At 43.9% G+C, this 18,984-nt stretch overlaps 1 protein-coding gene across 5 annotated transcripts in view; it reads left to right on the top strand.

Moving 5' to 3' along the window:
* SLC15A2 (solute carrier family 15 member 2) overlaps window positions 1-17,206 on the top strand; it is a 63,999-nt gene extending 46,793 nt beyond the window's left edge. For all 5 annotated transcript variants that reach the window (XM_074593861.1, XM_074593859.1, XM_074593857.1 and 2 more), the window contains 10 exons: window positions 58-146; window positions 2,144-2,225; window positions 4,180-4,305; window positions 5,119-5,283; window positions 7,968-8,014; window positions 9,671-9,781; window positions 11,198-11,294; window positions 13,716-13,862; window positions 14,907-15,011; window positions 15,887-17,206. In XM_074593861.1, coding sequence (XP_074449962.1) covers window positions 58-146; window positions 2,144-2,225; window positions 4,180-4,305; window positions 5,119-5,283; window positions 7,968-8,014; window positions 9,671-9,781; window positions 11,198-11,294; window positions 13,716-13,862; window positions 14,907-15,011; window positions 15,887-16,063 — 1,146 coding nt within the window. In that variant the 3' untranslated portion in view covers window positions 16,064-17,206. The remainder of the gene's footprint in view (window positions 1-57; window positions 147-2,143; window positions 2,226-4,179; window positions 4,306-5,118; window positions 5,284-7,967; window positions 8,015-9,670; window positions 9,782-11,197; window positions 11,295-13,715; window positions 13,863-14,906; window positions 15,012-15,886) is intronic.
* The last annotated feature ends 1,778 nt before the right edge of the window (window positions 17,207-18,984 follow it).

The following is an 18,984-nucleotide window of genomic DNA, read 5'->3' on the forward strand; positions in this document are numbered from 1 at the left end:
GTTTAATTACTGAAAGTTGCTTTCTAGTCACTAAACTCCCATTCTTTTGTATTGCAGTTCTTAAATCCACTTCTTATTCTTGTCTTCATCCCGGTTTTTGACCTTGGGCTCTACCCCCTGATAAACATGTGCAAATTTAATTTCACGTAAGTACTTGGGGACAATACAGATGCCTCTGTTCTTATTCTTTTGCAGCAAGTGTGCAGAATAACTTTTAAGGAGAAGAAACACAAATTTCCATTCACCCTTCCCAGTACTTCAATCCCAATAGGCAGCATCACCCTTTCCATATGCCCTGGAAATTCTAGAGGGGAAAATTCAGTGATGTTGGATTCTTCTCTGCACAGACATTCCCTGAAAGCAGATGTTCATGAACAGTGCCTCTTCGAATTTGATCAACATGTTCTTCACCTTATCCCCTATATCAGCCCTAAATAATTCCCTCCCTGAAAGGTCCCTGTGCGGACAAATTCACTGTCCCACGTGGGCTACATGTGGCGTTGTGAAAGCAGATTCCACACTAGAATCTGCACCAATGAGTACATAAGGGAATTTCCGTATGGCCCAAACACTTTATTCCAAGCGTATGTCAGCAAGAAGTGCAGTGTAATAGGAGCAGACCTCCAGGTTGGTTCTGAGACTGACTTTATGCATTTTGGGGGATTTTACTTCAAGAGTATCTGTAGTCTGCCTCTGTGGACTTATGCCCTTTAGCAGTGAGAGTATGTTATGTGCACTCATGGAGTGCCTCTGGCAGTGCAGTTTCAGCTGAAAGGAGCCCAGTTTCCATGCTCCAGCACCACTTCTCAACGTGGGAAGGGAGAATGGAGTGGGAGATTGGCTTAAAAAGCATGTTCCCAATCCAAACTAAAATGCTGGATAGACAAAACCACATAAAATGGGGATGGAAGGAGCCTCATAGGCCTACTCTTTCACCCTGCTGAACCTCCACCGTCATGCTGAATTACTTGCACCTAAAGGCATATCAAAGACATTGGCCAGCCCTGCAATGGTGCCCTTTGGAGGACACACATCAGAAGCTGTGCTTTTCCGTGCTACCTCAGTGTGAGTCCGTGCCCTGGACTGAGCCACAACTTGACAGAAAGCTTCCTGCCTGATGATCAGTTCACAGACTAGTTCACCCAGCAGCACAAACTCGTGCACCGATCAGGACTGAATGCCATGCTGGTTCTGTCCCCTGCATGTGGGATACGAACAGGCTCCTATCCAGTTTACCTGTAGAAGTGGCTGTGGAAATGCTGTAGCCTGCAGGAAGTTAGCCTATGTGGCTGCAAAAGTTTGTGCTACAAAATCCTAATGCAGCACTGAAGATCAAAACAATTTTTTTTATTACAAGATGCAAGCAGTAAATATTTTCTTATCCCAGGGCATATAACTGAGAGGCAAAATTTGCATTCCTAATCTGGATTTCCCACAGCCCAGTCAATCTGGAATGTGAATTCAGACCATTGCAAATAGTGGAGACCACTGAATCTAGAACCAGATTTGTTTCAAGTCTCAAAAACTCAGTGCAGAGTTTGGACCTGCTGTTCTGGACCTATTTTATTCTGCTTTGTATCAGATTGTCTCATGTAACTCTGGTAGAGTTGCACTAGTTTTGCTCTGAGTTCAGAAGGAAGCTCTCTATTCTGTAGAAATGTAAATGTATTGGCATGAGAAATAACCCAGAATGATGCTACAGATGGTCAGAAACATTGATGACACAAACTATACATTTTTCTTCTCATTCCTCCTGCTAAGTAGCATGCTGCTTTTCTTTTGCCTTTCCCAAAAGGGACTTGAAGATATTTCATTTCTAGTGCTCCTTCCAACATCGTAGGTTAACATAGTGCCATGAGCTATTCCCACTAGAAGAGCTAGGAACGAGATAATACGAAACTTGCAAGTAAAGAGCTTTTTTTCATGGCATATCAGTTTTAATTGGCCTCAGTGCTGGCCTCATACAGAATAATAGAATAGTTTTAAGTTAAATGATTGGCAATTTAAATAGCATGTCATCCCCAGTGCCACCTCTTGGACAGTTTATTACATGGTTTTGGCACATCTTTGGCTCTGAGGAATAGTATTCTATGTTTTATATTACTTTTTTTTCTTAATGGCACCTCTTTCATTTACTCCATAGACCTATTAGGAAAATGGCAACAGGTATGATCCTTGCAGGGGTGGCGTTTGGACTTGCAGCCATTGTAGAAATCAAAATAAACGTAAGTATAGCACAAGGGATTCCTCAGAAATACTTTTTTTCCCTGGGTTATTTTTATTGATCCCTATTAGATAATCCTTTTGACCATTGTGTTCCTTGGTTATAATTTTTAATATGTTCTTTGCAATTAAGCATACTGACCCAGTGGCTAATGATAATTCTTACGTTGTCTACTTTTCCCTCTCTCTCTTTCTGTCTCTCTCTCTCTCTCTGTCTTTTTCTCTCTTTCTAGTCTTTGCAGTTGTGCTGTGCCAGTCATCTGTATTGGTCTATATTCTAGATTTCCATCGTCAAAAGTGCTTGACAGACATCTAGTTAATGCTAGTGATTAATTCCCAAAAGGTAGTCTGTTCTCTCTCCTATTTCTTGCTGTAGCTTTTACTGTGGGGGTGGGCTGTATATGTGTAGTGGTTTTGGTTTTTTAATTTAATTCCTTTCCTCCTTTAGGGTGTGTTTTTTTTACAAGTAAACTGATTCTCCAGTGAGGCAGGTGAATTCAGTCACTTCTGTAGTCACAGGCATCGGGGACTGCCAGGCATCCCCAGACATGGGGATGGTAGCAAATCTCTTGTAAATTCGATGTTAGCCCCTGCAGATTTGTACCATTTGTTTCTGGCTTGTGACCAACCTTGTGCAGAGTTTGGCTGACCTTTGGCTCACACAAGTTACAGTAGGATTAATTTTTAAAGCTTCCAGGTATACTTAAAATGTTCTGTTAGAGTGGCTGGCAGACAGCCCTGGATTAACATCTGCTGGTTCCTCAGGTGAATCCCCTGACAAGTCTCCTGCTGAAATGAGACTTTGTGGGTTCAGGTCTTCTTCCCGATCTCTTTACATGAGCAAAGAAATGCTGTCATTGTCACCACCAGCAGTTCTGGCCTAGCACTGAAAGTCTGCTCTGGCTGTGGGGTGACTCCTCTGGGCAGAGACAAGGTGAGTTAGATGTTCCCCCCTGCCTGTGCATGGAAATTTTACCCTGAAGGCCAGTAAAAGCTCTAGCAAAGACTGGGATAGGATGGCCCATCTTGGCTTGGCTGTGGGTAGTGCAGGTGAAAAGCCATAGTAACGTGATTTGCTGGATACCATTAACAGGCCTGTTGGTCTGGAGCAGCATATGGGTACAGGGAAATCAGTGTCACCCTATCTTCTCTGACAGTGTGTCTCCCCACCGAGTTAGGTTCAAACTACCCTGCCTGCAATACCCAACTTAGAGGATGAGGTAGAAGAAAAGTTAATAGCTCTGAAGTATTGCTGGCAGCTACTTGAAAATAAAGTGAGAAAAGAGAGAAGTTTACAAAAAAAAATGCATTTTAGATCTCTAGATAGTACAAAGCTGATGCTGATTGAAATACTCTTTCTAGGAAATGTTTCCTGACAGAAAGAGATACCTCTGTGCTGGAGGCACCGTCCTCCCTTTCTCAGAAAACAGGGAGTAAGATCTATACAGTTGGCTGTTAAATAGCATGGTGTCAAGTGATGCAAAAGCACCAATTACAGACATGGAGCTGGACTGGGATTTTCAAAACTGCTTAGCTTCTGGCCTAATTCTTTTCCCAGTCACTGACTGCAGTGGGAAATAATTATTCTGGTCACTGCTTTTGAAAGCTAAGCACAATTTTTTCCGTTCTGATATGGCAGTTGGTTAAATCCAGACACTAGGGAGCTGTATAATAAATGGAGTGACTTTGTTCTACCTGCCCAGCAGTTGTGTAGCCTGTAGTCTTACAGGTGTGACAACCAGTTTTTGGGAGGAACGACAGGTTGGCTATTCAGCTACTATGAGGAAACCTCCCTAAATAAGATTTATGTTCAGTTTTCTCTCATTACAACTTTTGATGAGGAAGGGATGGAAGAGTTTCGTTACAGAGAGGACGGCTATTATGGCTAAAAATGAAGAGATATTAAAGTGCTAATAAAGCATACAGATGGCACTTAAAGCCTTTTACTTTAATTAGGAAACTGATATGCCTCGACTTGTCCCAGAAGAGAGTTTAATTCGGGTCCTGAATTTGGCAAAGAACCCTGTTCAAGTAACAATCCAAGACCGGGACCTATTTCAGCAGCCTGTGGAGGCTTTTCAGGTAAGCACATATTTGTGCCTGTATGGCCTGACTTGCATCCCATTGAAGAAAGGGTGGGATTTTTTTCAGGTACTTTCTAATAAAGCCCACAGATGCTAGAGCTTGTTTTCCTCTACTGCCTTAGAAATGCATGGGAATAGCTTTAAAAATAGAGCATATTGTCTCCATTGATGAGACAGAAATGGAAACTTTGGAGACATATTTCCATGGCAAAGGAGGAAATGACTAACTACATTCACCTGTAATCAGAAATAGAATAAAGGATAATTGTCCTGACATGAGCACGTAGCATATGAGCATTCAGCTCACATATCTCAGTGCTCAGACTGGGCAATGAGATCCCATTGCTGCCGGGATCTGGATGGCATCTGAAAAGTACTTAGTTGCAAAGGAGGAAAGAAACAGGAAGGCAATTAACTGGGCATGGACACTGGGCTGATTCCTATTTCAGCTTCCAGTTTACTTTACAGGTCAGGCTAGTTTGAGACTCAGCCCAGCAGTTCGTAGGCCACCAGCTGCCTGCCATGTTTTGGATGTGGTCCCATCGAGGCACAGCAGGGCCAGGGCAAAGGATAGCTGTGTAGGTAGAAGGTGTGCCCTGGCCTTCGGGTTGCATCCAGCAAGGAAAGGTCCTCCAGGCTCTGGCTTCACCAGCCCAAAGCCTATAGATCAACATAGTCCTGTAGAAGACAGCTCTGACTGTTAACCTCTCTGTAGAGGCTTCCTTGAAGAGAGGACAGGGTTACACTTGGTGGGAAGAGCCAGATCCTTTCTCATCTAAAGAAAGTATAACCAAGTTTGTTTTTTCCACAGAACCCAGCTGAGTACTCAAAATTAATATTGAATGGAGAACAACAGAGCCTTCACTTTACCCTGCAACATCAAGGACTGTCTCTTGCTTTTAACTACACCGTGAAGGAAAAATCAGTATACAGCTTAATTGTTTTTAAGGCAGAAGGAAGCCTATCAAGCCGCTTAGTGAGTGTGGGAGTGAAGTGTAAATACAGTATTAATTCAATGGCTGTGATGATACAATGGAGTAATAGGCTCATTAATTCATTTGCTCAGTTTCAGTGTCTGTCTGATTGCTCTCAGATGCTCTAAACCTGACTTCTTAGCTAGCGGCACTGGATCTGTACACATTTCTGCTGGTTGATTAATGGAGGCGTTATGGCATCTGAGGGTTTCTGGGCACACTTTAATCCAGTGAATGCTGCAGTGGGAGAGCAGAGTCATGCCTGCTAGGCAGGAGAGCTTGGGAAAGCTAAGGAAACAGAGCGCCAGAGATTTTCCCCCAAAGATGGTTCTATAAAGCAAAGATATTAAAGAGGCTCTAGGGCTGGGCATGGAATAAAAGCATCAGAGGAATGATTCCGGGTTTAGTTATTGCGTGTGTTTAGTGAAAATGCACAGAAGGCCCATTTGTTTTGCTGAACAGAATAAATGATTAAGCTCGTTTCAGGCTCTGCAGCAGAGCGGGCTGCGTTTGGACTTCTGTGTATTGCCACAACAATCAGAGAGAGGCATATGGGATGTATAGGGCTGGATTCTGATATCTTTTACATGCAGCTGTATGCCGAGAAGCTCACTTGAAATGTATGGTGTTATTGCACATTGTGGCAGGTGTGTATGTATGCGTGTAAATGCCATCAGAATCGATCCTCATACTAAAATATCAATTCTCTTTGCAGTTCCTCAGCCTCCTACCTTGCAGGGTTGCTGTACTAAGCATTCAATATTATATAGTAGAAATCACATAACTGTCTTTAAAAATGGGGAGTTTTAGGAATTTATTTTTTCCTAACATTGGGGGTTTTTTATGCTTTATGGTTTCGAGCCTGTCTCTTGTTATCACACAATGTTGTTAAGTTTCCCTGTGACCCTGATGGTTGTGTGCTGTTACCTTAAGGAATGGATACTCGAACAGTGATTTTTGTAGAGTCCTTATGAAGAGAAAGCCTGTGACAGGGTGGAGCAAAGCAATCTCTGAGCTTCAGTACATCTCTGTGCTGCCCCAGCTATCTAGTCTGTGCTTAAATTAACACCCACCCTGGCATGGGCAGGCTCCCATGCACTGGGGAACAGCAGTGCTGTTGGGTGATGCTGTTGACCTGTCATTCTTAGCTGTAGATAAGGGAGATGTGGAAGACAGTGTGATAAGTAATGCTCACTTTTCCAGCATTGCAACATGAGGAAGGCAATGTCAGCATCACTGCTGTGTTGCAGGACTTGCCCTGGAGTAGCCATGGCCCATGCCATCCTCCCTCACTGCTGGGTTTGGGCCCCTCACTCAGATGGGGGTGTTTTCCTGGAAGGAGCCAATCTGAAATTGGTTTCTTCTCCTTTGTGGGCTGTTGAGTGGGCAGGAAATGAATTTGAGAGCTCTAGGGATCGTTGATGGAAGTGAGTAATGATTTGACTGGCCTGTCTGCAACGAACTAGAGTGTTGATTCCATGTGTCTCCCATGGAAAAAAATATGTTGTTGTTTATTATTTATTGCTCTGACATTTATTATTCACTGTAGGTATTTATTATTTAGGGCATACATCATTTGTAGATCAGCATATCACACTGAAGTACAATAGACATTTTATAGGTATACTGAAATTCTGTATCCTTGGTCTCAGAAGCCCAGGGTTGAACATCAGGAAGAAAGTGTGGAGAAAGGGCTAGAAAATTTTAAGAGAAATCCAGTTTCTGAAGGTAGATTCAGTCCCTTTTGGCTTGTCTGGGTTCCGTCTGTGGGCTGCACAAATTGAAATTGTCCTGCCAGCTTAAGTGGACATGGCAGAACTGTGGATTTCTACCAGCCAAGACCTTGCTCCATATTCTATTTCTGTGACATTCAATCTTCAGGGTAGGGCTGTGTCTCTACTGTCTTTTTTCAGCATTGTACACCGAATAGACTCTCCTTGAAAGAGTGTAGATCATGTTAAGTATTGAGCTGATGCTCTAGCTGTGATCTCCAGGAGAGGCACTCTCACTCCCCGGTGTGCCCAACCAGATGGCCATTTCAGAGGTGTGTCTGCAGAGACTGTGGGCACAAACAAGCTCAGTGCACTTGGTCTCACCTGCTCTCTGCTAGCACCATACAACAGTTTAATCTCTTGAGTATCGGGAGTCAGGGGAAATATGAGTGATACATGATGATCAGAATAGTAACCTAGCAGTTCCTCTTGGCTTTAGGCTTCTGTGAAGTCTATGAGTATGCCAAGAACCAAGATATGAAAGTTAGGCAGTTGCAGGTTTTGTAGGAGTAAGGCACTCATGTTTAATTGCAATTAGTCATTGAAAGCGGCTAATGTGGATAATGGTCTCTTGCTATCTTCAGATGAAGAAAAATACTTTTTTGGAGGGTGTTACATGCCTCAGTAGAAGGGTGACTGGCTGGAACTCTGTAGCCTTAGTTACGCAGGAGATGGGGAGAAAAAAGGTATGATCTCATCTTAAGCCCTCGCTGGAGCTGAAATTTTGCCATTGGCTTCATCATACCAGGACTTCACTTCTGTGGCCTGATGTCAAGCTTATGTGAGAGTCCAGTCGATTTCCATGGGGTTTGCAACACATGTTTAACTCCACAGACACTAGTATTTCCTGCTACACATTATTTATAAGGAGGCATTAATAAATATATTTGATTTCTTTTTTCCCCCCTCTTTAGATTACAGACTTGGAAGCAAAGCCAGAAAATGGTTTGGCAGCTGTTAGGTAGGAATGGCTTTTTTTGAGGATTTGGAGATGGTGGGGTGAGGGAAACTGCTTATATCTAATGCAAGCTGTATGTAACATAACCCAGATGTTCTCAGGTTGGAATCTAGTCCACACTTCTCATGCAAGACTTGGGTGTCAGCTGCGGAGGCTTGACAGGGTGTCACCTCCCACATTTGCCATGCAGAGCTGAGCGTTATTGCTGCTTACTGCCTAGGATAGTCTGGGCTGAGATGGCACCATAAAAGATCTTCTCCCTTTGGAAGAGTGGTAAATTCATCTCACTGTGTCCCACCTCTTTGGGAAAGAAAGAGAAGAAGCAATCTGGAAAGGAGCTGTTGCCGTCTATACTCTGCAAACTGGCCAACCCATGACGTTCGTTTATCTCACCCAGCCTCACGCACAATGCTTTACTAAATTGGATACAGCAGTAATTTTACGTCCTCGTAAACAATTCAACTGGGCATTGGGCTCTGCTTAAGCGGCTAGTCTACTTTCCAGAACTAGTCCATGAACAGTCCTGTGCTGGTCTGCACTGAAATGCCATCTCACTGATGTCACAGTTACCTCCAGCGCCACATCACCAGACTTATGCGAGGCTGCTGAGGTGCAGAAGAAGCAGATTTGCAAAGAAAAAAAAAAAAAGAGATTCCTGCTGGACTTTGTGGAGGATTTGGGCAAGCTGCAATTAAAAAAAAATCAACCAAAACCCAACCAAACAAAAAAAAAACCGAAAAACTTTAGAGAGTATAAAACAATGACCAACTCCCTTATCTGAAAGCCCGTGTTGACAGTAGCAGGAGAGCAGTATCTCTTCATAGCCGTGGTTTGTGAAGGCTTCTACTGACTACACACCGCCTTGGAGACTTGATTAATACCTGCAGTCAGGAATGTTTTGCATTTTCCTGTGAACATTCTTGACAAAATCCCAAAACTTTCCCTTCAAAAATTTGCCAAGAGGTTTCACTATTTTTCCACTAAAAAGTTACTTTTGTTAAGCACTTGACTATCTTCAGGGATTTCGTCCCCATTTTAAGAACGGAAAACCAAAATATTTTAAACAGTCAGATCAAATGAAAAGGGTTTGGGTTTGCTAATGTTTTTTGAGTTGTCAAAAGGAAACTGTCTTTTGTCTATGAAAAAGTATATAAACACTGCACGAAAAATACCCAAACCTGAACATTCCCATGAAAGCTTTGGTTTTGATGAAAAGCTCTAGAAAAACTTTTGCTAGAAAACTCTTTTCTTGTTGGTAGAAACTCCTTGGAAAGTATGGCAGCATGGTGCACACACTCATCAGGAAACCCAACTTCATAATTTCCTGGGGTGGGCTGGGGCTCTGTCATCTCCAACAGCCACAGAACAATCTTTGAAAGTCACTGAAAAGAGATTGCCTTGAAGTCCTAACCCACAAAAAGTGAGGGTCACTTTTCGCAGGAGTAAGAGGGCAAAATTACACAGCAGGGAAAACTAATCTTATATTGAAAAACTGGACAACGAATTGGGCAAGTATTTTGTTAGCTTGCAGGAGAGTCTGTCATAACTTTATGGAGTTACAGAATGCTTTGGGAGAGAGAGCACAATTCTCCTCAAGTGTCTGATAATATGCTTTTCCTGCCCTGTCTGACAACCCAATGAAATATGCTTTCTTTGCAGATTCATTAATGGTTTGAGTCAAGATGTTAACCTCACCATTGACAGCAAACGGTTCATTGCTGTTCAGAAGAACTACAGTGCTTCTGAGTACTCACTGCTAGAGAGGGACAAGTAAGTTTCCCTTGCTGTGCTGAAGGTTCTTGCTGAGGCCTTTCCTTGGATACAATGGGGCTTTTCTTGGATGAATAGCAAAACCTTCGTTGCTATTGCCTTGGCGTTGGGTTGTGGGTGCAGATGTAGTGCATTGCTGCTTTTGTAAAAAACAGAATTATTGACTCTGCACAGAGCAGGTGCTCTGGGACACTCGTGTGTGTGCAGAAGCACCATGCATTTAGTTTGCAAAGTGTACAAGCCAAAGGACAGCAAATCAGTATCTCCGTGTGCAATACGCACTTGAATAGATTCAGCCTCCAAACAGTGTCTGAGATAGCTCCCTTCCCATGGCTGTTATTGCTTTGGTAAGACAAAATCAGTAGGGACAAAGTTTGGAAACTTTATTCCCATGACACGAGTATAATGACATCCTAATTTAGACCATAATCTGACTTTTCTCACAGTCAGGTCAGGGGAATTTTGGAAACCCAAAAAGCCTTTTGAAGAAGTCTTGATACAGCACCTAACTTTCTCTGAGTTTTTATCCACATTCTGTGGGGGCCTGGAGGGAAAAAGCAAGCCGTTCCTGTGCATCTGTCAGCAGAGTAAGGTGGGACACGGTAAAGTCCCCCCTGCCATTTGATGCCTGCTCTATTTTGATATTCTCTCAGGCCCAAGCTCTTAGTGTTAGTGTGCTCTCAGGGAAAGGGTAATTCATATTCCACACTACAAAGCATTGGTATGTGGGCTGGTAACATCGAGTAACATTACGTGGCTTTGCAGGCTGGGCTTGTTAGACAGGGGCTCCATATGGCCTTGGTTTGGCAGCTTTGGAGTTGGCTCTTGTAGGGTATTTCTGGCATTTGCAATGTTTCAAAACAAGCTTCATGGCTTTTCTCTGCATCAGCTCCATCCAAAATATTTATTGCTGCAATTTAGTAGGGTGCAGCAGCCGTTGTGGCAATGCTGCTGAGCCTCTGTGCCATCTCACACATCCAAAATCAGAAAAACAAATATGAAGGCTAATTTGCTTTATTGAAAGGAAACAAAGTGGCTTGTGGATGCATAGCTCTGATTTCCTGAAGGCTGCTTGAGCTTGGCTAACTTGTCTGGCCCACAGTTCCTGAAGCAGTGGAGAAAAGTTTGAAAGGAAAATAAACCTGAGGGGGAAAAAAAGCAGTGCTAGGAAGAAGCAGAAGCCATTTAAAAACGTTAGCAACAGCCCAGGTCATTAGGTGAACTCCGGTCAGTGCCTAAGTGTTTCTGGAAGGAAAAGATGGCAAGTACTCTAGTAATCGCCTTACATAAACATGACTGCAGCTTTACATCATACATCCTCCCTACTCCATTGTAGGGGCATGTTTGATAACGCTGCTGTGTGCTCTTTGTCTGTGGGACTAACTTGGAAATACTGTACTTCATCATTGTATCTAGGTACAATAATGGAAAATGCATAACTGAAACGGGAGAGTTCACCATGGAGCTAGGGCTGCTCGACTTCGGCGCATCATACACCGTTGTGATAACTAACGTAAGTGTCCCTGTGGCAGTAACAAGCTCCTTCTGTTCTAGTCTCTGCCAGTGCTACTGTTCTTATGTTTGCGACTGTCACTTGCTTTCTCTACCCTGTGAGACCTGGGCAGTAGCCATCTGAAGGCAGTTCATTATACAAGGGACAGTAAAAGGTACTTGTTCCACCTTCCACTGTGACCTTGTCAGATCTCATGGGTTAAACAAATAAGATCTTTTCCGTGATGGAAATCCTCCATGGAAAATCATGTGATCTGTGGTTTGTGCTGGTCTCATGCCATCCTTGTTCAGTTAACATTGACCCAGTGCACTGCAAAGAGCTATTACAGTCTGCCAAGAGCTGACTCTGCATGTGGTCTTTAAAATACTGTACCTGGTGGTACCTCACACCTGAAAAAACTCTGCAGAAGCAGTCTGCTGTATCCACACATTTAACTTACTGATCTAAAGGCTGATCTTCCAAGACTTGTGGATTGTGCATGGGAGAAAGAGGGACATGTTGAGGGAGGAGGTTGGTGAGATTGTACATCTGCTTTTCCTCCTCTCACTGTCTGTACAGCTCATTTGGAGCCTAGTGTAAAGTCAAGGCATGGTTTTCTGAACAACCTAGCCCTGATGGGGCGTGAGCGCTGCTGAGAGGGTGGATTCCTTTCCCTGCCTGCCAGCCTCTTAGGCATGCTGCTCCAACCCTGGTCCAGCTGGCAGGAGCCACGGAGATGAACGTGATCAGCTTGGTTCCCATTTTAACCTTTCCACTGCACAGGCACACAGACAAACCAGGTCTGACAGAACACACTGCTAAGCTGCCCTCTGGGACTTTGACTACTGTGTTGTGATGAGCAGAGCAAAGTGTTGTCAGCTACTCCCTGGCAGTAACATCTCCCTGTTGGGCAATTAATAGGAGCTGCTCATGTCTGCAGAGTCCAAATACGTAGGGGGAAAAATATAGCTGCAAAGCACCTGGCGTTTTTTTTTAACTCCAGTATCTGGAGTGGGATATACAGTCCTGGAGGGAACAGGCAGATGCTGCCATCTGTGAGTGCAGAGATTTGCATACATAAACCACATATACATTTGAAGTGGCACTGGCCAGACCCTTCCTCCATAGCTGCAAGCCTCTTTCCCCAGATGAGAAACCAAGAAGTTGCATGAAGAATATTTCATTAAGAATATTGCCCCATAGCCTCTGGTAATGCAACTGAATCGGGGCCAGTAGAGGTAGATGTGTCCCGCGTCACTGAGGTCAAGGATTCCAGCATTTACCCACCTACAGAAGTCCCTGCTGTAGCCATGGCTGCTCAGGGATGTTTCTGTGCCTCAGCCCTTCTGGACCCTGTGCTAGTCCTTTAATCTTTTTGACCCTCTTTTTCCATCTCTTTCCCTGCGGGTTCCTCCTTCTGTAGAGAGTTAGTTTGCTCCAGGCCAAGTTAATTTTTAATTATTGGAGTGATTTGTACTGAGCCCTGCTCCTCTGCCAGGAGCGCTATATAGAAGAACTAAGAATGCAATATATTAGTCTGCTAATGTGGCTGAACTGTGATACTTAAATCATGGGGATGCTGCCTTCTACTCATCCTTCCTCAGTGTGCAGTTATAGTATGGTGCTTGTGACATTTCTTTATGGGCTAAAGAGCAATGCACAGCTCTCCTCTCACCCCTTTTAGCTTGCTAAAATACAGTCTCTTGATTTGCCTCCCTGCATGGTGATTAAGTACATCTCGTAAACATCCCTTGTATTTTCCCAACTACTCTTCTTAAACACAGGGTTTTCTGCCTGAAGTCATTTCAGCCTAGTGCTTTCCTGGCTACTAGTCAAATCTCTCTGCCTCTGAGCCTCTGTGCACCAGAGGCAGTGTTAATTGCACCTGGGAGAGCAAACAAAAAGAATTAGGAATACAACTACCATAACTATCTGAATACGTCTGATATGGGGCAGTCTCTGGTAATCTTGGTATTCCTGAAGTGGATTTATTTGAGCGTCACTGTTATCGTAGGGGAGTTGTACTGTGCCAGTGAAATGGGAGCAGTGGCCACATGGAAGCAATGAGCATTTACCCTCTTGTCCTGTTCTGGCCTTGGGGACAGCAGCTGGTCACAGGCTCTGCAGAAGCACCACACAGGCTTTTCCCAGTCCCACTACAGAAGGCAACTTCTTTGTTTGTAATAACTAATGCAACTCTTGTAGCACATGAATGAGCTGGGATGCTTCCATCCTGTCACCTCTGCCCTCTGCAGGAAAAGTCAGCCTGTTCCCCACAGGCTTGGAAATGGCAGGGGTCAGACACAGAGTTTTGCTTCCAGGGCAGAGCTTTGCTTCCAACTTTACTTAAAACTTCATTTTGGTAAATTTGCTCTTGGAGTCCAGGCTAAGAAGGATATGATCTTTGAGCGGCTAATCAATGTACCTTTATTTTCCTGCTAGGTTTCTGGAGGTGCTGTTAAGACATGGAAGTCAGAAGACATCAAAGCCAACAATGTCCATATGGCTTGGCAGTTACCACAATACTTATTAATATCTGCTGGGGAGGTGATGTTCTCCATTACAGGTCTGGCCTTCTCCTATTCTCAGGTACTTGACTTAAAGATAAGGGGCTTACAATTAGACTTCAGGATTTATTCCTGCATCTGCCATTGACTTGTAATACGTCCTTTGGCATGACACTTACTGACAAAGTTATCTGTGCTTCAGCTAAAAGTGGGATTATAACACCATTTGCTGGCTCCTCTCAAGCTAATGAATTCATACTCTGAAGATACCTGTTCTCAGTTATGCTCAGGAAACTCCTTTTCTAGTAAAGCTGAGAACATAGAACAGAACTGGATGGAAGTGTATTTTAATGTCAAAGCTCTGAATACTGTAATATCAGGTTTTTCTCCCAGTGAAATATTTTGTGGTATGTATTTTGCAGTGATAAAAAGGCAAAGGAATCTCAAGGACTACACGGTGGCATAGGGGCTTGGAACCTGCTTTAAGCTGAGAGATTGAAAGGGTCTAAGCCTACCTGAGTCTGTAACAAGGGAGCAAGGGGTAATGAGTATGCAAGGAATGGTTTGACTGTGGTAGACTGTGTTGTCTGGGAGAAGGTTTATGAGAAGAGAGGACTGAGACATTACAAGACCAAAAAGATGAAGCTGCTCAAATTTATCCTTGGAGTAAAGTGAAGATGTTTATCAATGAGGGCAGTTAATACAGTGGGATGATCTGTCATGGGATATGGAAAATTTGTCATCAGCAAGAAGCTTAACATCAAGATTCAGTCTCTTTTCCAAAGGTGTCCAGCCACATGGCACCAGAATCCAAGCTGTAGGCTTGTTGTGTGTCTTCCTGGGCTTCCTGATCTTACAGTTTCAGATGATGCAGGTTGAGGATGATCAGGATCCAGCTCTGCAACATCAGCATCTCCTCCTTCTTCTTGTGTCCTCCTGGAGGACATGTTTCAAAAGCTCCTTGTATGCAGTTGTTGAGATTAACCATTCTACACAGAGGAAATTCCACCATCTCCTCCTAGGCTGAGCCTGGGAACACCTACACCGGACAGGACATCACAAGGGTGAACCAGGGCAGAAGGGCACAGCATGATACCCACTGATCAGGCCCCTCTCCTCTTTTCAGTCTCCAGCCAGCATGAAGTCGGTGCTGCAGGCAGGCTGGCTGCTCACAGTGGCTGTTGGGAATACCCTTGTGCTCATTGTTGCACAGGCCGCGCCAATGGCACAGGTATGCTTTGGCTTTTAAAACAGAGGTAATGCTTTAAAACAGGCACTGGATGGTGCTTCTGGGTGTCCATGTCCTGAAGGCACAGCTTCTCTGCACAGCCCCAGGTTCCAGCAACGGAGTTATGGCAGCCTGCACCAAGCTACCTCCCAACCAGGGCTCTGCTTTGCCCTCAACAGTGATGCCCTCTGGATCAGTGACTTTCCCTAAGCCCCACAGTGGCAGTAAATAATACTGTGACCTGCACTGCGATAACACTGCTGGATCTCAGCTCTAGGCAAGCAGGCTGTATTTGGGCCTGGAGCTTAGACACGATGCCAGCCACGCGTTGCAGTTGCTTACCAAAAGCAGCTAGCCTTCATCCAGCTAGCCCAGTGGGCAGGCAGCCTCTTCAGGTGTCTAGCTGGGGACTCCTTCAGGGCCAGCTGCCCATAGCACTGCTGAGATGTTGGGTTTGCATAGGGAGGTTGTGGTGCAGGGCTTGTTTAATTCAAGCTATCAGATTTCTGGGATGGTGGCATTAAGGTGTGAACTGGGGCTTGTTTCTGGCTAACATGAAACTGCCTCTCCCAAAGGCATCTCGGGGGCAAAAGGCCCAGGCAGGTACGTTCCAGTCAGGACAGATTTCTAAGAAAAGATTTAATGAAATCAGTCCATTTTAACTGGCTTGTTTCAAGGTATACCACATATTCATAATTACATTATGTGTAAATGGGTTTACCAGAAAACAGGATGAGAAAGTTTCTATCTTGTGAGCAATCTTGGAAGCTGAAAAGTATTTTTCACCCAGCTCTCTAAAAATCACTTGTAAGTGCAGAGAAATCCTCTGGACTGAGAGTCTGGGGTCTCCTGACCTGCTGTTCTTTTTTCTTTCCTAGTGGGCTGAATTTGTCTTGTTCACTGTTCTCCTCTTTGCTGTGTGCATTATTTTCTCCATCATGGGATATTTCTATGTCAGCGTGGATCCAGAGGACCTAGAAGAAAAGGAAGAGAAGAGAGAGACCACAAGCGGAGGAAACATGATTAGTCTCGTTACTCAGAAAACAAAGCTCTAACACATCATGGGTTGGGATTTATTTTTTTTTAACTCACTAGATGGGAGGGTAAAAGAGTGGGGACAATGTTTTTTGTTTTATAGGATTGCAGTCTGTATTACTCAAATGTGGCCACCCTCTAAATGGGACCAAGTAGCCCTCTATAAAAACAATGGGGGTCCTGAAATCAGGGCAAAACTCCCTGGGAAAGCTCCTCTGGTATTAAAAGCCGTTATAAGTAAATACAGTGTAGTTTAAAACCTGCCCATCTTTTTAACCATGGAATGCTTTCCTGTGATTTTGTTTTAAACATATATTTAGGGCAGCAGGGAGGAAGCGTGGAAGGAATGCCATATGACAGCAATATTTGGAGATGTTGGGAGAAAAGAATGAAAACCCAGTATCCGAATTTGGGAAGAATAAATGTTACTGACAGACGAATTTTTAATGCAGTCATCAAAGACTGGAAGTGTTACACACAGTCCCAAAGGATTTCATCATGTAACACGCCTTATGAGTATTTCACACCATTATTGCATGTTATGAATGGTCCTGATTTATGACTTTCGCCTCTAGGCTCAGAAGTAATAACAGGGAATTAAATTCTGCAGGCTAAAATATTCCCAAAACACTACTGAAGAAGATATGCATGCTACCATCTCTCTGATACCCATTTTTTCCTAGAAGTTTTTGGCAACTGATGGTGTTCTTTGATTAGATGTGATTAGAGAATTGGCTTAGGCTTTCTTATTTCAGAAATCCAGGCACTTATTTGCCATCTTCCTATATATTAAGCCTTTATTGGGCATTTCCTTTTACAGCACTTGCTACTGCAGGTTAGGATATGGCTGATTTCTTATCTCATGCTTCAGTTATTCCCCACTGGGAGACATGTTGCAGCAGTTTCTATAAAATTCCAGGCATCCTGCAGTGAGTTAAACAAGGATGCACTTTATCATTTTTTCAGTCTACAAAGAGGAGATCGTGGCATAGGAGATTTTCCATTTTCCTCCCTGTTTTTGTGTCTCTCTAACAAACTTTGGATATAGCTATTTTATTCGAATTGTGATATAATTGATTTTCTTCGCTTGCGTGAAGCTGTGATTTCATGTTCTGCATAGAAGTAATTCAACCATTGCTGATCTAGTAAAACTCCCGAGAGAGTCCCTGCCTTCCTCTGTCGCTCCAAGGCCACAGCTGTAACAGGTATGGCCTAATTTACAACAAGGCTGTCAATTAGTTCTTCAGGTTCACAGAGAATAGATTTTAAATGATGCCCTGCTCTTCCATCTTGGCATTTGCCATAGGTGACCACTGATGCTTTGATTCAGGAGATCATGAAATACATGTTTAATTTCATTCTTGTTCAGGACAGTGATAAGGAATATGCTTAGCTTGACATCTCTGCTACTTTAATGTGCCACCTTGTGTGTGTGTGTCTTCTTGAGTAAGGCTGAGAAACCCCCGCTTTTTGGTTTATAACTGGAAGACTCACCGCCTCCAATTGTTTCCTTCGCTTCCTGTCCTAAATGGTCGTGAACTTCCACTGCTAGTTCTGCATAAGCTCCTGCCTGCTGTGAAATAGCATCTGGGTCTTGTGCCAGGGGGGGACTGTGGTCTCAGATAAGTGACAACGGGCTGCGGGTGTGCGCACAGAAATGCTTAATGTGATTCAGTCAATGCAGAGCCATTATTTAAGCTGTGGTGGCTGGATCCAGGCGGCTGAACCCTGCAACGCAGCAGGGAATGAAGGGCATTGAAAGCCATCCATTAGGTCATCCGACCTGCTCCTCAGAAGCCAAGTGAGGATTATTCCCTCTGCTCCTTTCTGGTATTGTTCTCCTGCCGTGATTCTTTGTGTGGGTTCTTTCTCCTCCCGTTATTGTTGTTTTCCTAATCCTGGTTTATGATACATTGCGAATCAGCTCAGAGGCTGCTGAATCATTCTGCTATGATGCTGTTTGACCAGCTTCCAATTTGAAGCACTAATAGAAAGCATTTAATCCTCCCCCCCGCAAACGAAACAAAAATCCCCAAACTGAAGGAGTGGACAGGCTCCAGTAACACTGAACAGACACAATTTAGAATTATTGGAGCATTTAATTTTTTATAAGCCTCGAATTTGGAAGTATGTTGGGGTTTGAGGGCATATGTGGTGAAGAGACAATTGAAAACTATTGGAGCACTTTCCTTGGGAAGCACTTGGTACATCACAGCTCAAAGTGGCATGAGGGAAAGCAAGTTGTCCAGAGGACGTGATCTTTAAGACTACATATGCTCAAGAACCTCTTGATTTTTATGTTTTATTTCCTTACTGGCGGCACTACCAGAAGCTGTCACACACTCTGAGCTTAATTTAAAGGAATCGTTCCAAACTCATAAAAGATACATTTAGGATGTCATCTGTATCTGCTTTTTAGACTCCTGATGCCAAATTGCCCTTTTCCAAACATCTCCATGCTCCAAACCATCACCATAATGCTGGAGGGAGAAAAATTGCAATTCACAGTTGAGAAGGCAATGAACAGGAAGGCAATGCTATAAATAAAGTGCTAACATGAGGCTGGGGGCTGCTCCTGCAGCCCCTCTGGGGAATTGCTTGCCCGAGGGAGTGTAAGGCTCTGTTCACATTTCTCTTCCAGCTGACACAGTCACTTCTTCCCACCTGCTCATCATCGCCCATTGGAAGCTTTGTCCTCCTCTGATCTGCGTGCTTGGTTGCCGGTATGATCCTTCCCACTGTTTCAGCTGCAGTCATAAAGCTTTGCTAATTGGACCCATTTATTTGAAATGCACCAGCAGTTTGGAGGGATTTCCACTGGGCATGCTGACAACTAGCCAGGAGCAGGCTGGGGGCTGGTAATGAAGAGCTGCCCCAGCTGTAGCTGGAGAAGGTGGCAAAATAGCGCATTCAGCATAGCACTTCTCCAATTTTAGAACCA

This window comes from Larus michahellis, chromosome 7, assembly GCF_964199755.1.
Source record: "Larus michahellis chromosome 7, bLarMic1.1, whole genome shotgun sequence".
Classification (NCBI taxonomy): Eukaryota; Metazoa; Chordata; class Aves; order Charadriiformes; family Laridae; genus Larus; species Larus michahellis.